We start from the raw sequence: 19,705 nt of genomic DNA on the forward strand, positions 1-19,705 counted from the left end.
TGTGAGTGGCTGTCAGAGAAATCACAAAAATATCAGTTATAACAGTGTGATATCTTCCATAAGGTCTCTCCTGCATCGAATCCATAAGACTTTTTTCTCTCAAGAGGTGACTACAAGTCCCCTTTATATTCACACCAGTGCAGTAATTATCAGTAGTTTCTTCAACTGTGTCACATGTGTGTTGTACATATTTGTATATATGGCCCCATAAAACTGAGTAAATGTATAAAACCATCTCTAGCCTGCAATCCCAAAGCTCAGTACAGATCTGTCTGAGTCACAGCTGCAAAAAACAATATTGTAAAGAAATTTCAAAGACTTGACCAACTTCTCCTTGGCATTTAACTAAAAAAAACACTCTCCAGTGCAAATACTGTATAAAGCCTTTTAAAAACTGATTTGATGTGCATTGATTTTCTGCAAAGAGCTTTCATATGTGCTCAGAATCTTAGAGAGGTCATTCTTGCATGAGAGTGTCGCAGGCTGACACAAACTGAACTTAATGTGTATATTTATGTACGATAACACAGATTAGTAGGTCTCAGGCAGATTAGTATTGAGCATGAGGACTGCTCTCTTCATCAGTTTGGAAAGTAAACAAGAGAGATAAACCATTCAAGATATTTTAGTTCATGGTCATCATCACTTTTATCTTTTCTAAGACTATCAGAGGGTGTCCTTGTGAAAGGAAAGAGGGAGGCAGAAACTGAGTCAATGAAATAGGTTATAGGCTATAGCACATCTACTTCAAATGGCAAATGGTGACATTATAAATGTTAGAGGGCAGCTCTAACATGAATGACATGTATGAGATCAGGTATAATATTTTCAATCCTATCCCAATGGACAACAGGAGCACTGGAAACCTCTCTCTGTTTAGTGCTATCTTTGCCATCTGAACACATCTTTTTTTGCATTCAGCGGGCGTACAAGTGGAAGTTAAAGCTAAAATATTCAGGTTGTGACATTAAAATATCAGTAGTACACATGATATCAATCTCTGTCTGTTTGTACGTTTCTGTATCACTCAGCTATTCTCCAAAAAAAAGGAAAAAGAAAAAAACTTTTGATGGTGTAAAGTTATGGATCACACATGGGTTGTGGTTGGTAGCTGAACAGGAGGTTGGGTTTAGGCACATATTTTAAAATGATTACGTTTAAGACTGAGCCTCCAGATGGTTAAATTTAGATAGAAAGTGGAAAACGGCTGTTTAAAGGGGCTATAAGTTTTCTTTACCGCTAAATGTCGTTTCTTGCCCAGAGTGGATGGTGAAGATTATCGCTTGACAAGAACTGCGGCCATCATTGCATTTACAAGACAAGAGGTTATACACCCTCTGTGCAGCGCTACGTCTTCAGGGCAGAATGGAGGCTACAGTGAGTCGCTATGGGAAAGTGACGAGATGAGCCAGGGCGTGTTAACTTCAGTAGAGGAAGAGACGTGATAGAGACAAGAGTTAACACTAGCATTGGAGACAGCTCTTGGCGAGTGAAGGAATTAAGTTTGATGCTGAACTCACAACCTTTCTTCTAAACAGCTGTTAATGTTAATGTTAATGTCGGCTATGTAGCAATAGAAAAACGTATAAATAGCTCCTTTAAGTTAAGATTGAGGATACTATTAGGTTCGTGTGGTAGAGAGTAGAATCTAAAGACTTAAATCTCCGCTAGTAATGACTGACGTATCTGTAGACAAGAGTCACACGTGTGTGTAGTGTTGTAGCGATGAAACAGAACTTCAGCAGCGACAAGAACAAAGTCTGAAAGCAGATGAAAAAGTAGAGCGAAGAATAACATAGCTCTAAAAACAAAAGCACCGTGCTTCAAACAATCAGACTGAAGCAGCTGTAGCCATGAATAATGTATCTCACGTGCATGTGTTCAGCAAAGCAGGTGAAACAATGACAAGTTTGGTGCTGATTTTTTCAGAGGACAACTGTTACAAACCGAACTGGATAACCTGGGATACCATTTGTGTTACTTTGCTGATAACTGATCTTTTTTTTTTTTTTTTTTAATAAACTCAATCCTAAAATGTTGCAAGATGTACACTCAAAAACAGTTATTGTTAAAAACCACTCCAACAGAGTCCATTGCGTTTCAGCTCTTCGTGTAGTTGAACACTCAGCAGGACGTAATGGAGTCAGAAGCGTAGCAGTATAAAGGCACTGTGTTATTTCTACAAGCCAACAGAAGTAAATCCAAGAGAAATCACGACCATATCGCTGACCACTTGTTTGTCAAATAAATGCCCCAAAGTCTTAACAGAAAATCCGGGTGTGAAAGGTAGGGGCCAGTTGACCTCCCAACACCAACAGCTTTACTGAAAACTGTCAGACAGGATCCAGTGAGCATCCCGAGGAGTCTGAACTTAAGGGGCAGAACCAAGTGCAAAGGTCAGTCTGTAGTGAGGGCAGTGAGGGCAATCTTAGATTGTTTCTTCAATGCCCACAGGGTCAAACACACACACACACACACACACACACACACGTCACACACGATACGTGCATATACACACAGATAAAGTGAGCTCACACACTCGCTCTGAAGTTGAATTAAGAGAAGCTGACAAAAAAAAAAAGGCAACAGACACAAACTGCATTTAAAAGAATGGTTTGAAATATTGGGAAATACACTTTCTACCTTTCTTATTAGGAACAATAAGATCAACACCACTCTCATGTTTGTCCATTAGATATGAAACAATAACCAAAAGGTCATTAGCTTAGCATAGCATAGAAAGATTGGAATCGAGGTTAAACTGCTAGCCTGACTCTGAAGCCAGACTATTTCTTGGACAGGAGCATAATGACTAGAGTCACTACTGGTTTTCCCACAACCTCACAAGCTGCTAATAGTCATAATTAGTTTTTAACAGAGCACTCTTTATGCTATGCTAAGCTAACTAGCTCCATACTTTTCTAGATATACCATCCGCATAGAGTACCACTCAGCATGCATTTGTTAAGAAATGTTTTTCATTTGTGGAGGGCTGATGTTAAAATAGTTATTCTTGATAGAAAACAAAAAAATGTCATAACATTTTTAGGGGGGATGTCCACCAGACTGTGAATAGACGACAACAGTGGCGTAAAGTTTTGAGAAGAGACCTGTGCCATGATATTAGCATTAGCAGTCATCCCTTAGTTTTTGGTCATGGTTACGCTGTGTAAAATCAGAAGTTCTCTAGGAAGATATTCTGGAGTCAGCCAGGAATGATCTGCCACCTAGTTCAAATACTTTTTAAGCCTCCAGATATACACAAAGCACATGGGCAAAGTATGTATGTGAACAACGATGCTCGTCTACAAGTTGGAAAGAAACAAATATGTCAGATGCTTACATAAAAGGGTCACATAAAGGAATGTTATCTGGTCAGTGTTGCAACAACAGCATCCGTTCCAGATTTAGTGCACATGGACATTCACTCATCCTCACAATAACAAAGAGCCACTCTTTAAAAACAGCATCTCTGTGCTTGGTTCTGCTTGTTGGTTTTGATCCACGACCAGCCAGGAGGTCAAAAGGTCATGATCCAAAGAAAGACTTAAAGTGTTTGGTTTCTTCCTTCCAAATCCATTTTATACACATCAGAAACTGTACAGGGGTGACGGAGATGTCGCAGAGAGTCTGGATGGAAGGATGGCCTTGTTGTTTAACGGCTGCAGCTCCCCCTCCCCCTAGTAGATGACCTCGTAGACTGTCGCTTTCTTATCTCCAGAGCCCGTTACAATGTACTTATCATCTATGGAGATGTCGCAGCTCAGCACTGAGGACGACTCCTTTGACTGTAAGGGGGAGAAAAGATGTGTGACAATGTAAAAAGCTGTCCAGCCATCCCGTCCAGTCCACATCATCTGTGAAAAGCCAAGTGCAGTCACACATTTAGCTCAAACTGCAACTTTGTCTTCTCTTTTCTTATCCAGACCCTGATGAAAGCTTCTTGCTCTTGATGTACGGTAATGTCCCAGAATGAGAGCTGAGTGTGTGGCTACACTTTTACGATTTTAACATTTCTGATTCTGCTGTATTCAGCACCTCCACTTCTGTCTTCACTACATTTCCCGTTTATAATTAAACATTTTAACTTTTTTTATTGACCGTGTTCCCACAAAAGCTTACAGTCAGAGAGCTAGAGATTTTTCCATAAAACTTGTAATCTCCTGGCTATTAGACTGAAGTCTATCTGACCTCTCAGCTGCCTGTAATACGTTTATGTTCTTGTTGTATGTTCCTTCACACCTACCTGGAATATGCTGGCTCCATATGGGGTTCTCCATGCGTTGAGCAGATTGTCTTTTCCTGTGCTCACAAACCACTTCCCTGCAGGGGATGGCAAACCACATTAGGCCACATCAAGAAAAAAACATATGCCCCAAATTTGAAACATTTTACCCAAACATTTTATTTTTCTTTAAGAAAAGCTTCCGCCAAAACATGAGTGAAGCCAATTGACATTGATGCTAATGGACACTGGCACATTAAAGCAGAATCATTATCTGGTCCGAGGGTTAAGCTGCTAATTGAAATGACAGTTAATTAATTGACGCAAGAACTAGCTCAAACAAAGCTGGTCTAGATTAGTCTCTTGACTCTGTAGTTCCCTCTTAACAAAAATAGGCATATGTACATGTATGTTTATACTGAGATAAAACAAGACTGTGTCAATAGGAGAGAAAGGAGGCCGTTCTGAGGAGAACCAAGAGGAACAGGGTGGAGTTTCTCAAATCTATCTTTACACCCTGGGTGTAAAAAATTGACCAAACTGTGATAAAATCTTCAAACAGTTTTGCAACTGCACACCAGCTTCTCCTTTTAATCACTAGAGGGCAAATTGATCCAGACTGAGCCGGAAATTAATAGAAAAATATTAAAATCATCTATTTGTTTCCAGAAACTACTACAAAGTCTTTGTTGGTTTGGATTTTTATGTCTTGTAGTTGCCTTCCTCTGAAAATCACCTTTATTTACATTGTGAATTTCTAATCATGTTTGTCTCCTACACAAACCTGCCACATTTAGTCCCATTCACATTTCTCTTGCAAACCATGTAGCACTATGGACCCACTACAAATTTGTAATTTTCTCGAGTGCATAATATCACTCAGCATATAAATTAATGCTAAAGCAAATCATCAACAGTTCTCATCAGGTCATACATACTTTGATCAACAAGTCAATTTCCCCAAGACTTGGTGAATGCATTCATTTCCTTCCTGTCAGAAAATAATTACAAATCTTAAAAGACATGTTCATTCTTACCACAGTGAGCAAATCTGAGCGAGAGCACGCAGCTTTCATGCAGGTGGAGTTGGTACTTGTCAGGTTTGGTGACATGTAGGACCTCCACGTTACTGTTCTCCATCCCTACTGCCAGCCACTCGCCTGTTGGACAGTATCCCAGTGAGAAGATCTGCAAACCAAACCCAACAGTTATAGCAGCTTCTGTATTTCTCTTATAGTTCATAGAATAATATCATCTCTTATATTTATCTACTCTGGGAATGATGGAGTGTTTGTGCTCGTCTGCGTGGGCAGGCAGTTGTTGGCAAATGTCCACTGTATGCTTTTCTACACCATCATAAACATTTCAGTCCCGCACATGCTAAGCTGTCAAACCAGATGGCTGTTTCAGTTTCTAAAATGGTTTTTGAATATGCAACAATCCCTGCAGCAGGACTGGTGAAATGAAACGAGGTGGGTGAATGATTGCGTCAGTTCTCATTTGTTAAACACATCTCGACAAAATTTCTTTCAGATGATTGAGACTGAAAAAAAAACCACACACGATGGCTTGTTAAAGCTGGTGAATGCCCGTCTTTTTTCTTTGCTAAAACCGATGGTGTACAGATGTTTTTTGGAGGTTAGAGAAGATATTATTGGAAAGCACAAGCATTTTATCGGCTAGGTCTCTCCTGGCCTGCCCTGCCCTCCCTGAGCTCTCTTTAATGCACACTCCCCTCCTCCTGTGCACACTGAGATTGCGAAATGGGTCTTTTCAGGAAAATTGCAGTAATGGTCTATTATTGCTGCTCTACTCCTCACCTGAAAAAAAAACTACATTCTAACTGCCAGTGTTATTAGTGTTAAAGGTATCTGAGGAAAGGCCAGAAAACCAAAGCTCAGTTTGGCCCTGAGTGCAGCTTAAATGTTCTGAACTGAGTTTGTAAATTACTGCAATAAATCACAGCCTGAGGGTGTAACCGCACAAACTGCAAATTGCTGTGACTTGTCCTGCGATGCACAATTTCTATCAGTAAATGAAAACTGTACAAAACCAAACCTTCTGATTATAAAATATACACCAGCAAATTGCCAGATCTAATCCCATAGTACTGCTACACAAACTATGATCCATACAGACATGTAGCGCACACACACATGGTGACAAGTTACAGAGATAGATGTACATTTTATAGCACTAATAGAAGTTTGTGTACCTGGGAGGTGAAGTCATGCTGTTGCAGCTGCCGTCCCTCTCTCAGGTCCCAGGACCGGACGGTGTTATCCAGGCCTCCAGTCCACAGCTTGGTCCCATCATTAGAAATGTCTATACAGCTGGCCCCATCAGTGTGGCCCTGGAACTGCCTGCAGGGGGAAAAAAACAAAAGAAAAGTCAGACAAACCCATGCTCAACAAGAGAGTGTTCATCAAATCAAAGAATGAATACTTCATGTGGACTTGGAGAGAAAAGATGCTCTTAAAATAGCAGAAGGAAAAGAAAGCACCTTTACAGTTTGACTGTGTCGGCCTGTGTCAAACATACACAGTAACACACCCCGAGTACAAACCATAGGCTGATGAGCAGCGCCTGAGTGATTGCAACACCATCTGCCAGCGACAGGAGAACTAGTCAGTGATACCGGGAGGTGATAAAGTGACTGTCTGAATCTGAAACCCGCACGCTCTCCGGCACACATCACACATGAGTAAGCAACACTAGTGTAATGTTTTTGACAGGTGGCCCACGCTCACACTGTAGTGGCTGATTACAAGTAATTATAATCCAATTTTAATATCATAGATTTATCAATATATCATAGACTGTAAAAGATGGTCATGTGGTTTTGTAGAATCACCTGTTCACCTGAAAGATTAAGATCTTTTTTTTTTTAAACTGTGAAATGTGTTTTATGCTTTTCATTTTCATTTATTTTTTTCGGCAGGACAACAATGAAAAACACTATCAGCTTGACTCAGTTAAAAGTGTTTTGCAACAGGTGCAACAAAATAGCATGAAGACAAGACAAATAGCACAAAAAACATTACAAGTTACACAAAAGAATCCTTCATATCTAAAGGCAAAACAACAAAACCGACTTGATTTCAGTTTTGATCTCTGGCAGTTGAATCTTGTTGGTTGTTAGCAGTTAAATCTTTTTCCAGGTCATGGCTGAGACTCAAGGCTCTTTGTTACACAATGTTTCATCTCAGTTTTGTAAAGGTGAAACTTACTTTGAAGAGTTATTTTGGCGTTTCAAGGGCATGTTTTCCTTAAGGTGCACAGATATCACAATGCATAAATACTTGTGCACGGCAGAATCATGTGTATTGTGACACCGTCTATGCCCCCCCCCCCAACTCTCGCCCACCACACCTCCAGCTCCATACCTAACCAGAGTCTGGTTGTGAAGATCCCAGACAGCGATGTTTCCGTCGGAGCAGCAGGAAAAGCAGACCTTTGAGTCGGGGCTGATGGCCAGAGCGTAACACGCGGGTGCTGACGAAGTTAGTTCGGCTTTTATCCGTGGAGTCGGTGTGGCCAGATCCCAGATTGACAAAGTACTCGCCTCGCCCCCGACAATCAGAGTCCGTCCGTCAGGAAGCAGTCGACAGGAGCGGATGTAGTTGTCTCTGTTCTGATGTGACAGACACACACAAGTACTTCTTACTGTCATTAAAAACAACAAATGCATAAACCAGCTGCAGTAAGCATCCACTACAGGTAAAACACTGAAAAATGTGCTGTATTTTAACCATATGTGATGTAACATTGCAGTGTCATGTGTGTAAGGGTCGTTGTAGTGCACTCACAAGGCAGTCCAGCTGGGATACAGGGGTCTTGTTGCCCGGGTGACTGATGTCCCACACCTTGACGCAACCCTTGCCGCCGGTGTAGACATGACGCGTCGGGTTACTGATGGTGACAGCACACACCACCTCCCCGTGGCTAAGAGTATTGATCTGTCGTGCGTGGCGCGGGATGCCAGGGCCGATCAGCGCATCCGGAGGAAAAGGCACAGGCTGCATTTGTCCATCAGCACTCACATGAAAGGAGTAGGCTCTGAAGGAGAGAAAAGGAACAACAGGATGGTGAGTAAAGAGAGAGGCGGAGATGTGGGGAAAGGTAAAAGCCAACAAGGTGGAATAAATGTGCAATTGTGACATTTGAGAATGAGGACGGGACACGTACGGTTTTCCACCAGGAATGCCCGACAGGTTGGGCGGAAGGCCAGGGACACGTATGTGGTGGTGGGGATCAAATCCCACCTTCAGAACACAAGAGGGGGACAAAGTTTAAAAGCAATTCAGCAATAAAGTGGAGCTGGAACTGAAATGATATAATAAAAGGAACGAGCAGGGTGTGTTTTCTGTCACACCGAAGTAAATCTGGTTGTTGGCTACAATTTTAAGTTGGAATTGTAAGTTGAAAGTTTAAATAAGACACGATGTAATACTGATGTTTGCAGTTTCTAAACTACAAAGCCACCAGACATCATTTTATTCTAATTTTGCCTCGTATAAGTTGTTACTGACAGTTTTTTTAACCAGTTCTTGAAGTTAATTTCGGACACTGAGTGAGCATGTAGGTGTTAATGTTTACATATATAGAAAGAATGTGTACCACTTGTGTTCGTCCGTAAGCTGCCACTGCAGCAGCAGCCACCGCGCTCATCTGCGGGGAGATGTTGTGCAGGCCGGTGTAGGCTGCACCCGCTCCACTCAGCTCTCCGTTCATACCCGGGTGAGGAACCATGCCGAACGGCCCGGGGTACGAGCAGGGCACTGCCAGTGGCGTACGAAGCCCAGGTGCTACAAGACAAAACACTGTCTTGATACAAGTTGTGACATTTGCATCTGAGGAGAGAGTGCTCGCTTTATCTCTGCGTGGTGTTGCTTTTAAGGGCTAATTCAGGGTTTTCCGCTCCCACTATTGTTCTTTGTACACTCATGTAAGTGTAACAAGTCGCAGGCCTATTTCTGATTTGACAAAGACAGCAAGACAAACTTAATCTCTTACACTGTCTACATTAGGATACATTAACCTGTGTGTACAGGAGATTATATTCTTATAATATAATTACATCTATGAACATCACAAGGCATTAACTCAGAGATCCCATTAATTCAGGCCATATTCATACAGACACATCTTTACTCTATAAAGCTCCACAAAGCAGTGAATGAGATGGAGCGCTCACCCAGTGTCTCCACACCTGTCGGTTTACCAGGTGCAGACCTCAGGCCCGGGGTGGAGGTGCTGCTGGGTGTTGGGGCATCAGAGCGGGATGTGGGGGTGCTGGACTTGGACACAGGTGTTGTGGACTTCTCATTCTATGACACAAAAAAGCAAAGTAATGTTAGTCACAAAATTTGAAGCACTAGTCTGGACACAGACTTCAGATGCAGCAGATCTATAAGGTTGTTACTCGAAAAAATACAAAATTTCTGCGCCTGATACAATATAATCCAGGATTTTTCACCTAGATTTTCATTTTTACTTTCATTTTACTTATAATTTATCTTCTTCTGACCAACAAGAATTTTTTCGTCTTAAACACCGAACCTTCACTCTGTTCTATACCTTACTTCTAGTGATTTCTTATATTTTTTTTTTTACATTTTTCTGAATGTCTAAAAATAGAAAACTACCCCGAGAATTGATGAAAAAGAAGATCAAAAGGCTATAATTACCCAAATGACTCACCAAATTAATCTCTTTGGACTTGGATGAAGGTGTGCTGCTGGAGGAGGCGATGGAGGAAGGGCTCAGGGGAGCATCCTTCTTCAACAGGCGACTTTTGTCCAATCCGTTCTCCCGAGGAGAGTGGGCAGGACTTCCTCGTGGAGACACTGGATCCTGAGGTGGGTGAGCGAAGATGAGAGAGTAAGATGGAGTTGTTTTTTTTTTTGTTTTTTTTGGATCAGGTAACAAAGAAGCTGCCATACTGTTCTGTACCTCGTTGGAGACATCCACTACCAAGTTGTCATCGCTTTTCTCTCCATCGCTTTCCTGGCATGGACACACAGAAGAGGCACACTTGACTTTTACTGCATTTTACGGTGATGAAAACATACGGGAATGCTAAATAGACAAGTCTAAATTTTACGCCTCTAAATGAAAATTATATTCCAGTGTATACAGAAATGGCAGAGCTTGTATATTGTTTTATTTTGGATAAAATGGAAGTGTTCAGGTCTTGAAAACTTGTATGTCCACCTGCTGAGGTCTGACAAGAAAAAAAAAACTCATCAGCCAACATTAATTATCTATAAAACCATAGACAATCAGTGCATTACCCCAACACAACACCCCATTAATTTGATATCAAATGAAATTATGCATGTGGTAATGAAATAGGGTTATCATAAAATCAAGGATTTAATTAAGGTTATAAAAGCGTGTGATAAACTATTTCTAATACCTCCTCAGTCAATTTCCATGTGGTATTTTAAAATTTTGTTACAATATTAGATAAAATGGTCAAAAACGGCTCCATTGTGGAGCATCCAGATGGCACATTTGGCTGAAGTTCAAGCCGTAAACTGCAGCGCACTGGGTTAAAATTGATGCCTCTTATTGACAACTGGCCAAAAACATCAAAGAGTGTGGGACTGAATGTGGCTTCAATAATTTCATAAACACGCACTGTCTGTCAGGATGCTTTTGTTTTGTAGTGGGTTTTATATTAAAAAGTGTAGTTAGTATAGTTTCAGCAGTACAGGGCCGATGTGATCACACAAGAGCCAAATTACAAAATTCTCCCTTTCCCCAATGTTCCTTTCAAAAAATAAAAAATAATTTAAAGAAAGACAATGCTTAAAAAAATAGAGCTGTTCAACTCAGCAAAGGCTAACTGCTACATCTTCACTCACGTAGCGTGTCGAGGCCAACTCCTTATCGTCCGTCTTCTGTTTCTTGCTGTCGGAGGAGTAATCGCTTGAACTCCGGTGCTTCTCTCCAGCCCGGAAACTGGCCGAAGGAGAAACAGATGAGCTCTGGAAGTAACAAGAAAAGTATACTTTACAAAAGATGAAGAAAACATATATACATCAACTGTGAACTGGACAAAACTCATCATATAACAGTGGGGAAAACAAGACCAGACACCTGTCTAAAAATTGTCTCATAGGTGAGAAGATTGTTGTTTACTCCAAAGATGTACAGTATGTGACATGTGCATTAAAATATGGTACATCTCTACAGTATGTCTTAGAAGCAATTTGGGAACTACTTTCTACCAAAGACATAGATCCAATGAAAACAGTTGACAACATGTTCTGTGGATTATCAAAAGTGATGGGCACACTGTGAACTGACCCTTTAATACCAAATGGGCCAATAGTATATGTGGGTGCACTTAATAGTTTACAGGTTAAAATTATACAATGAGGAACTCTACAGAAAGACATGACTGAACAAATTAAAAGGTAAGGTTAACGACCTCTAACTGAGAACAGACAAAGTCCAAGATCAGAAAACAAAGTCCAACTAAGAACACATGGTAAAGACAGGAAGACAGGACTCACAAGGCAAAACTAACTGTTAAAGACTTCTGTAGATTGAGGAAAATTACTCATCATTACTCAACATTACTTATCCTCCGAACAGGGTGAAAAACAAAATGTGAGCTATAACTTGTATTCTATGAATTTTGTGAACGTGTCAAGACTTTTCCAGTACTGCTAAGTGAGGGCAAATGTGGGACTAAGCGTGCAGCCAGTCAGCAGCGCAAACAGGAAGATAAAGATGAAGAACACAGACGCAAAATGACTGTGATCCACTCCACGGCTGGATATCACTTTAAAAACTCCTCTGCCTGTCAAAACCATTTCATTTTTACTGCATCACACAATACCAAAGCAGTGCTGCATCCTTGACGATTTGACTACACCATCATGGCTTGAACTCGCTGGCATTATTTTGAAACTGGGGGGAGCGGGAGTTGGTCCATTGATGTCTCTCTTTTCTTAATCAAATATGGCATCCTTTAAATACCATTACTGAGGGATTAATCCTCTTTGAGAAGCAAAGATCAAAATAAGGTCAACTAAACATTTCCCCTCTTGCTCCACCTGTCCCTGCTGATCTCTCTCTCTCATTGGGAGGCGCTCCTTACCCGGCAGACGACGGACAGAGAGAAGAAAAATAAAGCAGGACCTTTAACTCGACCTTTCCACTAACTCACGCTTGTAACCTTTCCACTGCCCTTTGCCGTGCTGCAAGTGTTGATGACAAAGATTCTGTGGGGGAGGAGTGACGTTCGGGGGGGGTGTGACTTTGTGTGTGTGTGTGTGTGTGAGTTTGTGTGCGTGTGTGTGGTCGGGGAGGACTTGTACCTGTTTACATTTTAGTACTCCGTATGTGCAAACAATATTGAGATGTCAGTGTGTATACAGGTGCAAGTCTCTTCTTGAGTGAGACAGAGCAGGCTGAGGCCCTCTCTCTCTCTCTCTCTCTCTCTGTATCTCTCTCTCTCTCTCTCTTTGCAGACTGATTAGATTAATTAGCCTGCAAATTAGCCCTTTCAAAAACATCAAGGCAAATTAATTTTTGCTGCAGAGACAAATGAAGGCTCCGCCGGCAGCACAAGCATTTAGAGTGTGAAGAACCGTGCGGTGTTGCCGGGTGAAAGTATTAATTTACAAGCACATCGTAATTATATTTGCCTCCCATTTCGAATTAATTCTGCAAGTCCTGATAATGATACCTGTAACCTCCACTGCTGTACTTTTTATTCAGTTTTACAAACAATGTGACTCCCTTGCGTCTCTCTAATAATCAGACTTGTGGAGGAAGATGATGAGGAACTTCTCTTATAAAGAGAAGACGGGATGTACATTCAATAAGGTACTTAACCTGCAGCCATCACAGATATTTTCCACATTATCATCATCAACATGATATATATTTACTGTAAGGTTTAGTGCTTTTTCTAAGCCCCCTTTTCTTTTCTTTTTTTTTACAGATTTGCTTACCCGTGAAAGTTTTGATGAAACCAATACTCTTTTTCAGGATCACTCTTATTACACTCACACCTTCACTTCTGGAAGCTTCCCAGTACAACCACAGTCTGATCTGATCTGATCTGTTTAAAGGAGCTATTTGTAAGTTTTGCTATTGCTACATGACCAATGTTAGCATTACCAGCTGTTTATCTGCAAGTCTTGGCAAGAGCTTAAGCTATTGTTACATACACAAAACAAGAGTTAAAAGGTAATAATACATCCTATGAGCATTGCTACTTCTTCAGGGCAGACTGGAGGCTACAGTGACTCGGTATCGGAAAGCGACGGTGGTTAGCGTGCTAACTTTAGTTGAAGAAAAGAGGTGAGACAAAGAGGTAAAGAGGTAAACATTGCCGATGCTTTCCACCACTGGAAACAGCTCATAGAGAGTAAAGGAAAGATGTTCCTTCTAGACTGGTAGGTAAACAGCTGTTAACACTACAACATTGGCAATTGCAAAACCTACAAGTAGCTCCATTAAGCACCTCAGTGGCAAAAAAAAGCTGCAAATTTAATGGCAAAATGTGACGCTGCAGGAAATCATTTGTGTCGCCTAAAACCATTACAAATCCCTGTAAAGTAAAATAAAATAAGATTAGTTTAGTCACAGATCTTGGTTTGTTGTTTTCTTCCTACGCAGACGTTGTCACTCTGTCACTCCTTTGTGCCTGTCATAATTACTATGGCCACTAGTGGGCTTTGTCACTCAAAAACAGTGCTGTAATAGGGGCACCTGCTGAAACAATGCATATAAAGGACAGTCTACTCAAATGCCTATAATACTGTATCAACATACTTGGTGAAAGCATATAATATCATGTACTATGAACGAAAGCTTCAAAACAGCTATTAAAAAGGACCTTGAGGTGAGATTGTATTCTCCACTACTGTATCCAAGGAGAGGTATTAACCTCAGCTTTTGGACGAGAGGTGCTTAGAATTCTCAGAGAAAGATGGAAATGTGAACATTTACATTTTGTGTCATCTAAGCAAGACAAAAAAAAATTATATAAGTCCAGAACGGCTCCTAAATGGACCTTGTATTGAGATTGCTTTTCATAATTTGTATGCATTCACAGCAAATTCAGCCGTTTATATATTGAACTGATTAATCTTTACTTTGATTCTCTTCTTTCTTCTCCCTGTCTTCTCTTTCCTTCCCTTATTTACCAAGACATCACCAGTTTGCTCCTCGCCTATGTGGACTTTAAAAAAAATGTTTTACTCCTGTTGTTTCTCACCTTTTTAAACTCACTAACCCACAAGAATAATGGCTCTGTTAACACCGAATACCCTGGCTTCAAGTCAGTTGATCTAATCCATCACCTCCTATCCCTATGTTCAACTCAGTTTGTTTCTTATTGTGCAGACAACACAGCATGGAAGGCCAGACTGCACACTGTATACAGGGTTTTTAAAAATGAACATCCTGCCAGTGACAATGAGAAGCAGAATGCAACTGTAACTCTTGTTTACTGGTAAAAAAAAAAAAAAACCAAGACAAAAAGTACAAAAAATAAATCTCAGGGCCACTGCAGTGATCACACTAGCTGCAGTGTGTTTACTTCGACAGGTGATTCATTGTAAAGGTCAGTCTAAATTTGAAAGCTTCCTCATTAGGAATTCATTTCTCCCCTTTTTCTAAACATACAGAACATAATCAAAGATGGAGGCTTTGTAAAAAAGGTGATTTGGCTTGAGTTATTATTTTTTTAAGTCATTTAAAAAGAGAAGAATCTATTGCTTATTTGCCGGCGCTTTAGTCGACACATTTCCTTTCAGATGAAGGAAATTTATCACAATAAAAATACACAAAAACAAAACAAAAAAACAGAAATATAGATTGGTGGCATTGATACAGTAACTGAACCAAAAATTAGCTTCGTTTGAGTCCCACCACCAACAACAACAACAACAACAACAACAACAACAACAACAACAACAACAACAACAACAACAGGCCTGAGGAGGTGCAGCAATTGAACACATTATGACTACATAAGTGACTGCTTGTACTGGAAACAATAAGTATGCAGACTCACATGTACGTCTACACCCGCATACCTTTGTCAGTGTGTGAGGTGCTAACGCCAAGGACATTAAGGCACAGATGTTCTTGCAATTCACACGCACTGTACCCTGTGGACTGTTGCCAAGGCAACTGTAGACCACTGACAAGGGGCTTATTGGTTTCATGAAGTGACTGTTGGCCGCCATGTCAAAGAGCAGCTCTGTGCGCGCGTGTGTATATGTGTGCGTGTGTTCTCACAGGGTGCTAATGAAGGGCATTCATCATTCTGGTCTCTTTATCTTTACCACTGATTTCTGACAGGCTCACACACAAACGTATGCAACACACACACTCACACGCGCACGCACACTGCTAATCGCTCCCATCATGGTGCCTACAGCTCTGTGTGTAGGCACCGTGTGTGTGTGTGTGTGTGTGTGTGTGTGTGTGTGTGTGTGTGGAGGAGGCTATACTACATGGGGAGCAGGAGATAACATATTAAAACATTCCTCCTGTCTCCACCTACTCCAAAACACCAGAGAACACATCTAACCCGTTAAACTCATGCATGTGTGACTGTGTGTGTGTATGTGTGTGAGCTCGAGCTGCTGGAATAAAGAAATGCTAATCTGCTCATTGAGTATTCAACAAACCAAATGTTTGCCTTGGGAAAAAGAGCTCCGCTTAAGGGACTAATTACTACAAGCGCTGGTTGTTCCGTTGATCTGTTGCACTGCCTCTTTCTACTCCCTCCTTCCTTCACTAACCAGACTTGTGCTTTTCTTTTTTTTTTGTGCCCATCTTGGGGTTTCTCTCTCTTCCTCTTTGGCACTGTTTTCACATATCAGATATTTTAAATACATGATTTTTCTGCACAGCACAAGTGTAGAATACATAATGGATTAGAAGTGGATTAAAGGAAGACACTAAAATTCTTATAGAGATGTATAATAGATGCTTGGCTTATCATTACTTAATAATATCAGTGTGATGAGCTGCAGTCAAGATTTGTTAAAATATATATAACATTTTAGAATGGCTAATCTGTGTTAACACATGAAGACGTGGAATCATTTTTTTAACATCAAATATTTAATGTATAAATGTAATTTAAAATCTAAGAACTGACATTAAAGGTCCCATACTGTAGAAAGTGAGTTTTCCATGTCTTTTGATTATAAAGCAGGTCTAGGTTCTATATCAATACTGCAAAGGTATCGAAGCGCTCAGTCCACTGAGAAATGCAAACAGCCTGTATTAAGAAACTAAGCCTTAAAACGAGCAGTCAGAACTTCTGTAACTTTGTGATGTCACGACAAAGCAGTCAAAACTCTTAGTCATGCCCTTATGCCTCGCCCACCTGGACCCACCGTCCAAGCTTGCAGGATTTTGTTTCTCCGAGTGTTTACCTGAAATCTGCTATATTTTTATTCAATCACTAAGAAAACAGTCAGGCGATCAGGAGAGAGACTCAGAGACTCTCTTCTGATTGGCTCACCGACCTGTTGTTACTAGAGGTCCAGAGAGAAGCCTGAGAGAGGAGATGTAAAACTGCACTGAGATGGTTTTTGGTTCTTAAAACCCAACCACACCTTTACAACCCCTATAAAAATAGTAAATGTTTTCCAAGTGATACCTTTCTCTAATTGTGTGTTGTTGTTTTTTTTTTTTACACAAACAGAGATTTATAGAGGCACTGCAGGTAGCAACACACAACATGACACACTATGACTTTGTAGGTAAAAACAAAATGCTCCCTCTTAACAAAGACCTGACAACAGAAGATTGAAAAGAAATTATTGCCGTACCATATCCCCGTAACACTCTCACAATACAGTATATATCCATCTCAAGTTGCTTTATGTGTTTTATTTTTAATTGTTGACACAGTTTTTAAGAAAGTGTCATATATCACTCTCAATTAATTCAATGTGCAACTAATATTAAATTTCAGGCACTATTAAGAATAAAAATGAATTAAGAAATCTGGTGGGGAATGTTAAAAGGCAGGAGAATCAATTTCTACATGTGTGCAAAATCAAAGGGTGTCATGAAAAGATCCTAAATTGAATGAGCAGAAATGAAGCTATGCTCCAAACATGTCTTTTTGCAAAGGAAAAGAGGAATAAAGGATTGTCTTACCTTGACTGAGTCTCTGTCTGAGGGGGTGATGAGCAAGAGACAAAGCAGAGAAAAAAGTACTGATTAAAGCATTTAATGTCTGAAGAACAAGCACAAGAATACATGTTCAAAAAAATAGGCACTAAGTAATTAACAGACAGATTATGAAACAAATGGCATACACACAACAACACAGCTAAATGTGGATTGTTATTACCATTGATTCTTCTGTTTTAATGGGAACGCTCTACATCAAAGTTTTTACAGGTGTTAGTGCCAGCCCCATGCTACATTAGCCGCTACTAGCATAACACCCGAATCTCCAAGTGAACTGCTGTTTTGCATTGCGGGTAATCTAGACACCAGCTTTAGGCAAGGAAGAAGAATATATGGAATAAAAAAAAAACAATTTTAATTCTTTTTCCTCTTTAAACTGCTCAATGTAAATCAAACAATGTTATAGAAGCACAATGCTAAAGGCAGGTAAGACTAATAGGAAATTTTGTATTTTCTCATTTTCATTTGAAAGCTAGCCTACAGCATGTTAACAAGGTAAAATGTAGGGCAACAAAACAGAAATACAGAACTATGTTGGCCACCACATGATACATAGGTTAAGGACTCGTCGCAGCTTCTATTGTAGAAAAAGTCAAAGGGGTTTTTAAGCATTAAGTTTAGTCAATTCTGCTGTGAGGACGTTAGCTAGCGGCGGCTGAAAACGTGCCACAGGTTACAAAATTATGTCCCATTTCTACTGAAGACAATTTTTAACCAGTCATACAACTAAAGTAAGTAATAAATCAAGAACTAAAGGTATGTTTAATGCATTATGTCATATTTGTTACAACACTCAGCTCCCCGCAGACAGAGGATTTTTTCCAATGTGAGTGCTCTGATTATCAGATGAGTGACAAATTAAAGGCAAAACCTGAATAAATGAGTGGAGAAACATAATGAATACAGATGCCTCCACACTGCATGGCACAGATAAGCAATTACCATCCCATCATGCTCTGTGGCAGGTATGAAAATGAAAATCAGTTGATTCTGATTTTGTATTAAGATGGCAGGAGGAAAAGATCTAAGTGACTTTGAAAGAGCGTTGGCAAGAGCTTCAGTCACATAGACCGCTCAGCTGGCTCGCGTAGGAACAGTGACTAAAGTGACATCTGCATTCATACCTATGGGAAAGACATCAGTACACCGGGTCAAAAATTGTGTTCGACGGCGCACATTTGATGACCGTGAACGGCAACTCTTCTTCAGGCGACTGAGAATGTCAGTGCAGGGCGTGATCAGATTGTGTCCATCCATAATTACACAGAGAGGGATATTATAGTGGGGATGCAGTGCATGAACCTCTCATTACAAAGAAGAACGCACATTTGAGAGTTCAGTGGTGCAGTCCACTTGTCCCCGTTAGACAGAGGAATGACTGCAAATTGTTGTGAGTGATCTCCTTTATCCTATGATGGAACATTTCTGTCCTGATGGGAGTGGACTCTTCCAGGTCCACAGGGCACCACGGGTCACTGAATGGTTTGATGAGTATGAAAATGATGTGAATCATATACTATGGCCTTCACAGTCACCAGAACTCAACCCAAATGAACACCTATGGGAGATTTTGGACTGACATGTTAGACAGCGCTCTCCACCACCATTCTACAAATCACCAAATGAGGGAATATCTTTTGGAAGAATGGTGTTCATCCCTCCAGTCGAGTCCAGAGACTTGTAGAATCAATGCCAAGGCGCACTGAGGCTGTTCTGGCACAAGGCCTTTCTTAGACACTTTAATTTGTCACCCTTCTGTACAAGCTATGTACACATGATCAGCTGTTTGACTGGCTGTCAGCTCATCAATACTGATTATGGGGATACTGTCCAAAAAAGTTGCTGGATTTGTAAATTAAGGAACCTAGACAGTCAAAAAAAAATTTTGGCACCGCTGTTACCAAATTTAGCAACAATATGAATTATATAACTTCTAAGTAAATACATAACTTCTACTTCCCTTCATGTGCACTCATTCTCAGGAGATCGGTTAGAGATAGAATTGCATTATTATTGATAGTGCTCCTAATTAGGGTAAATGTTACCTGACTTAGCAGCTGTTAGCTTTACTGCAGCTACAGAGAAAGGTGAGCTATTCTGCTGCACTGTAAAAACCCTCACAGCCATGCTGCAACAGAGTAATCAAGAGCTGGCACAAACTGCTTTTGTAACACACACACACACACACACACACACACACACACACACACACACACCACACACACACACACACACACACACACACACACACACACACACACACACACACACACACAAACACTCTCT

General features: G+C 40.6%; 1 protein-coding gene across 3 annotated transcripts in view; it reads right to left on the reverse strand.

The window, feature by feature from the left end:
- Positions 1–363: 363 nt before the first annotated feature.
- Positions 364–19,705, reverse strand: part of LOC130169910 (transducin-like enhancer protein 4) — a 39,249-nt gene continuing 19,907 nt past the window's right edge. For all 3 annotated transcript variants that reach the window (XM_056376963.1, XM_056376962.1, XM_056376961.1), the window contains exons 8-20: positions 17,384–17,400; positions 11,098–11,220; positions 10,181–10,234; positions 9,929–10,081; positions 9,423–9,555; positions 8,846–9,033; positions 8,414–8,490; positions 8,035–8,284; positions 7,612–7,859; positions 6,441–6,588; positions 5,263–5,413; positions 4,247–4,323; positions 364–3,788 (exon numbers count right to left, since the gene is read on the reverse strand). In XM_056376963.1, coding sequence (XP_056232938.1) covers positions 3,681–3,788; positions 4,247–4,323; positions 5,263–5,413; positions 6,441–6,588; positions 7,612–7,859; positions 8,035–8,284; positions 8,414–8,490; positions 8,846–9,033; positions 9,423–9,555; positions 9,929–10,081; positions 10,181–10,234; positions 11,098–11,220; positions 17,384–17,400 — 1,727 coding nt within the window. In that variant the 3' untranslated portion in view covers positions 364–3,680. The remainder of the gene's footprint in view (positions 3,789–4,246; positions 4,324–5,262; positions 5,414–6,440; positions 6,589–7,611; positions 7,860–8,034; positions 8,285–8,413; positions 8,491–8,845; positions 9,034–9,422; positions 9,556–9,928; positions 10,082–10,180; positions 10,235–11,097; positions 11,221–17,383; positions 17,401–19,705) is intronic.

This window comes from Seriola aureovittata, chromosome 5 (assembly GCF_021018895.1).
Source record: "Seriola aureovittata isolate HTS-2021-v1 ecotype China chromosome 5, ASM2101889v1, whole genome shotgun sequence".
Lineage (NCBI taxonomy): Eukaryota > Metazoa > Chordata > Actinopteri > Carangiformes > Carangidae > Seriola > Seriola aureovittata.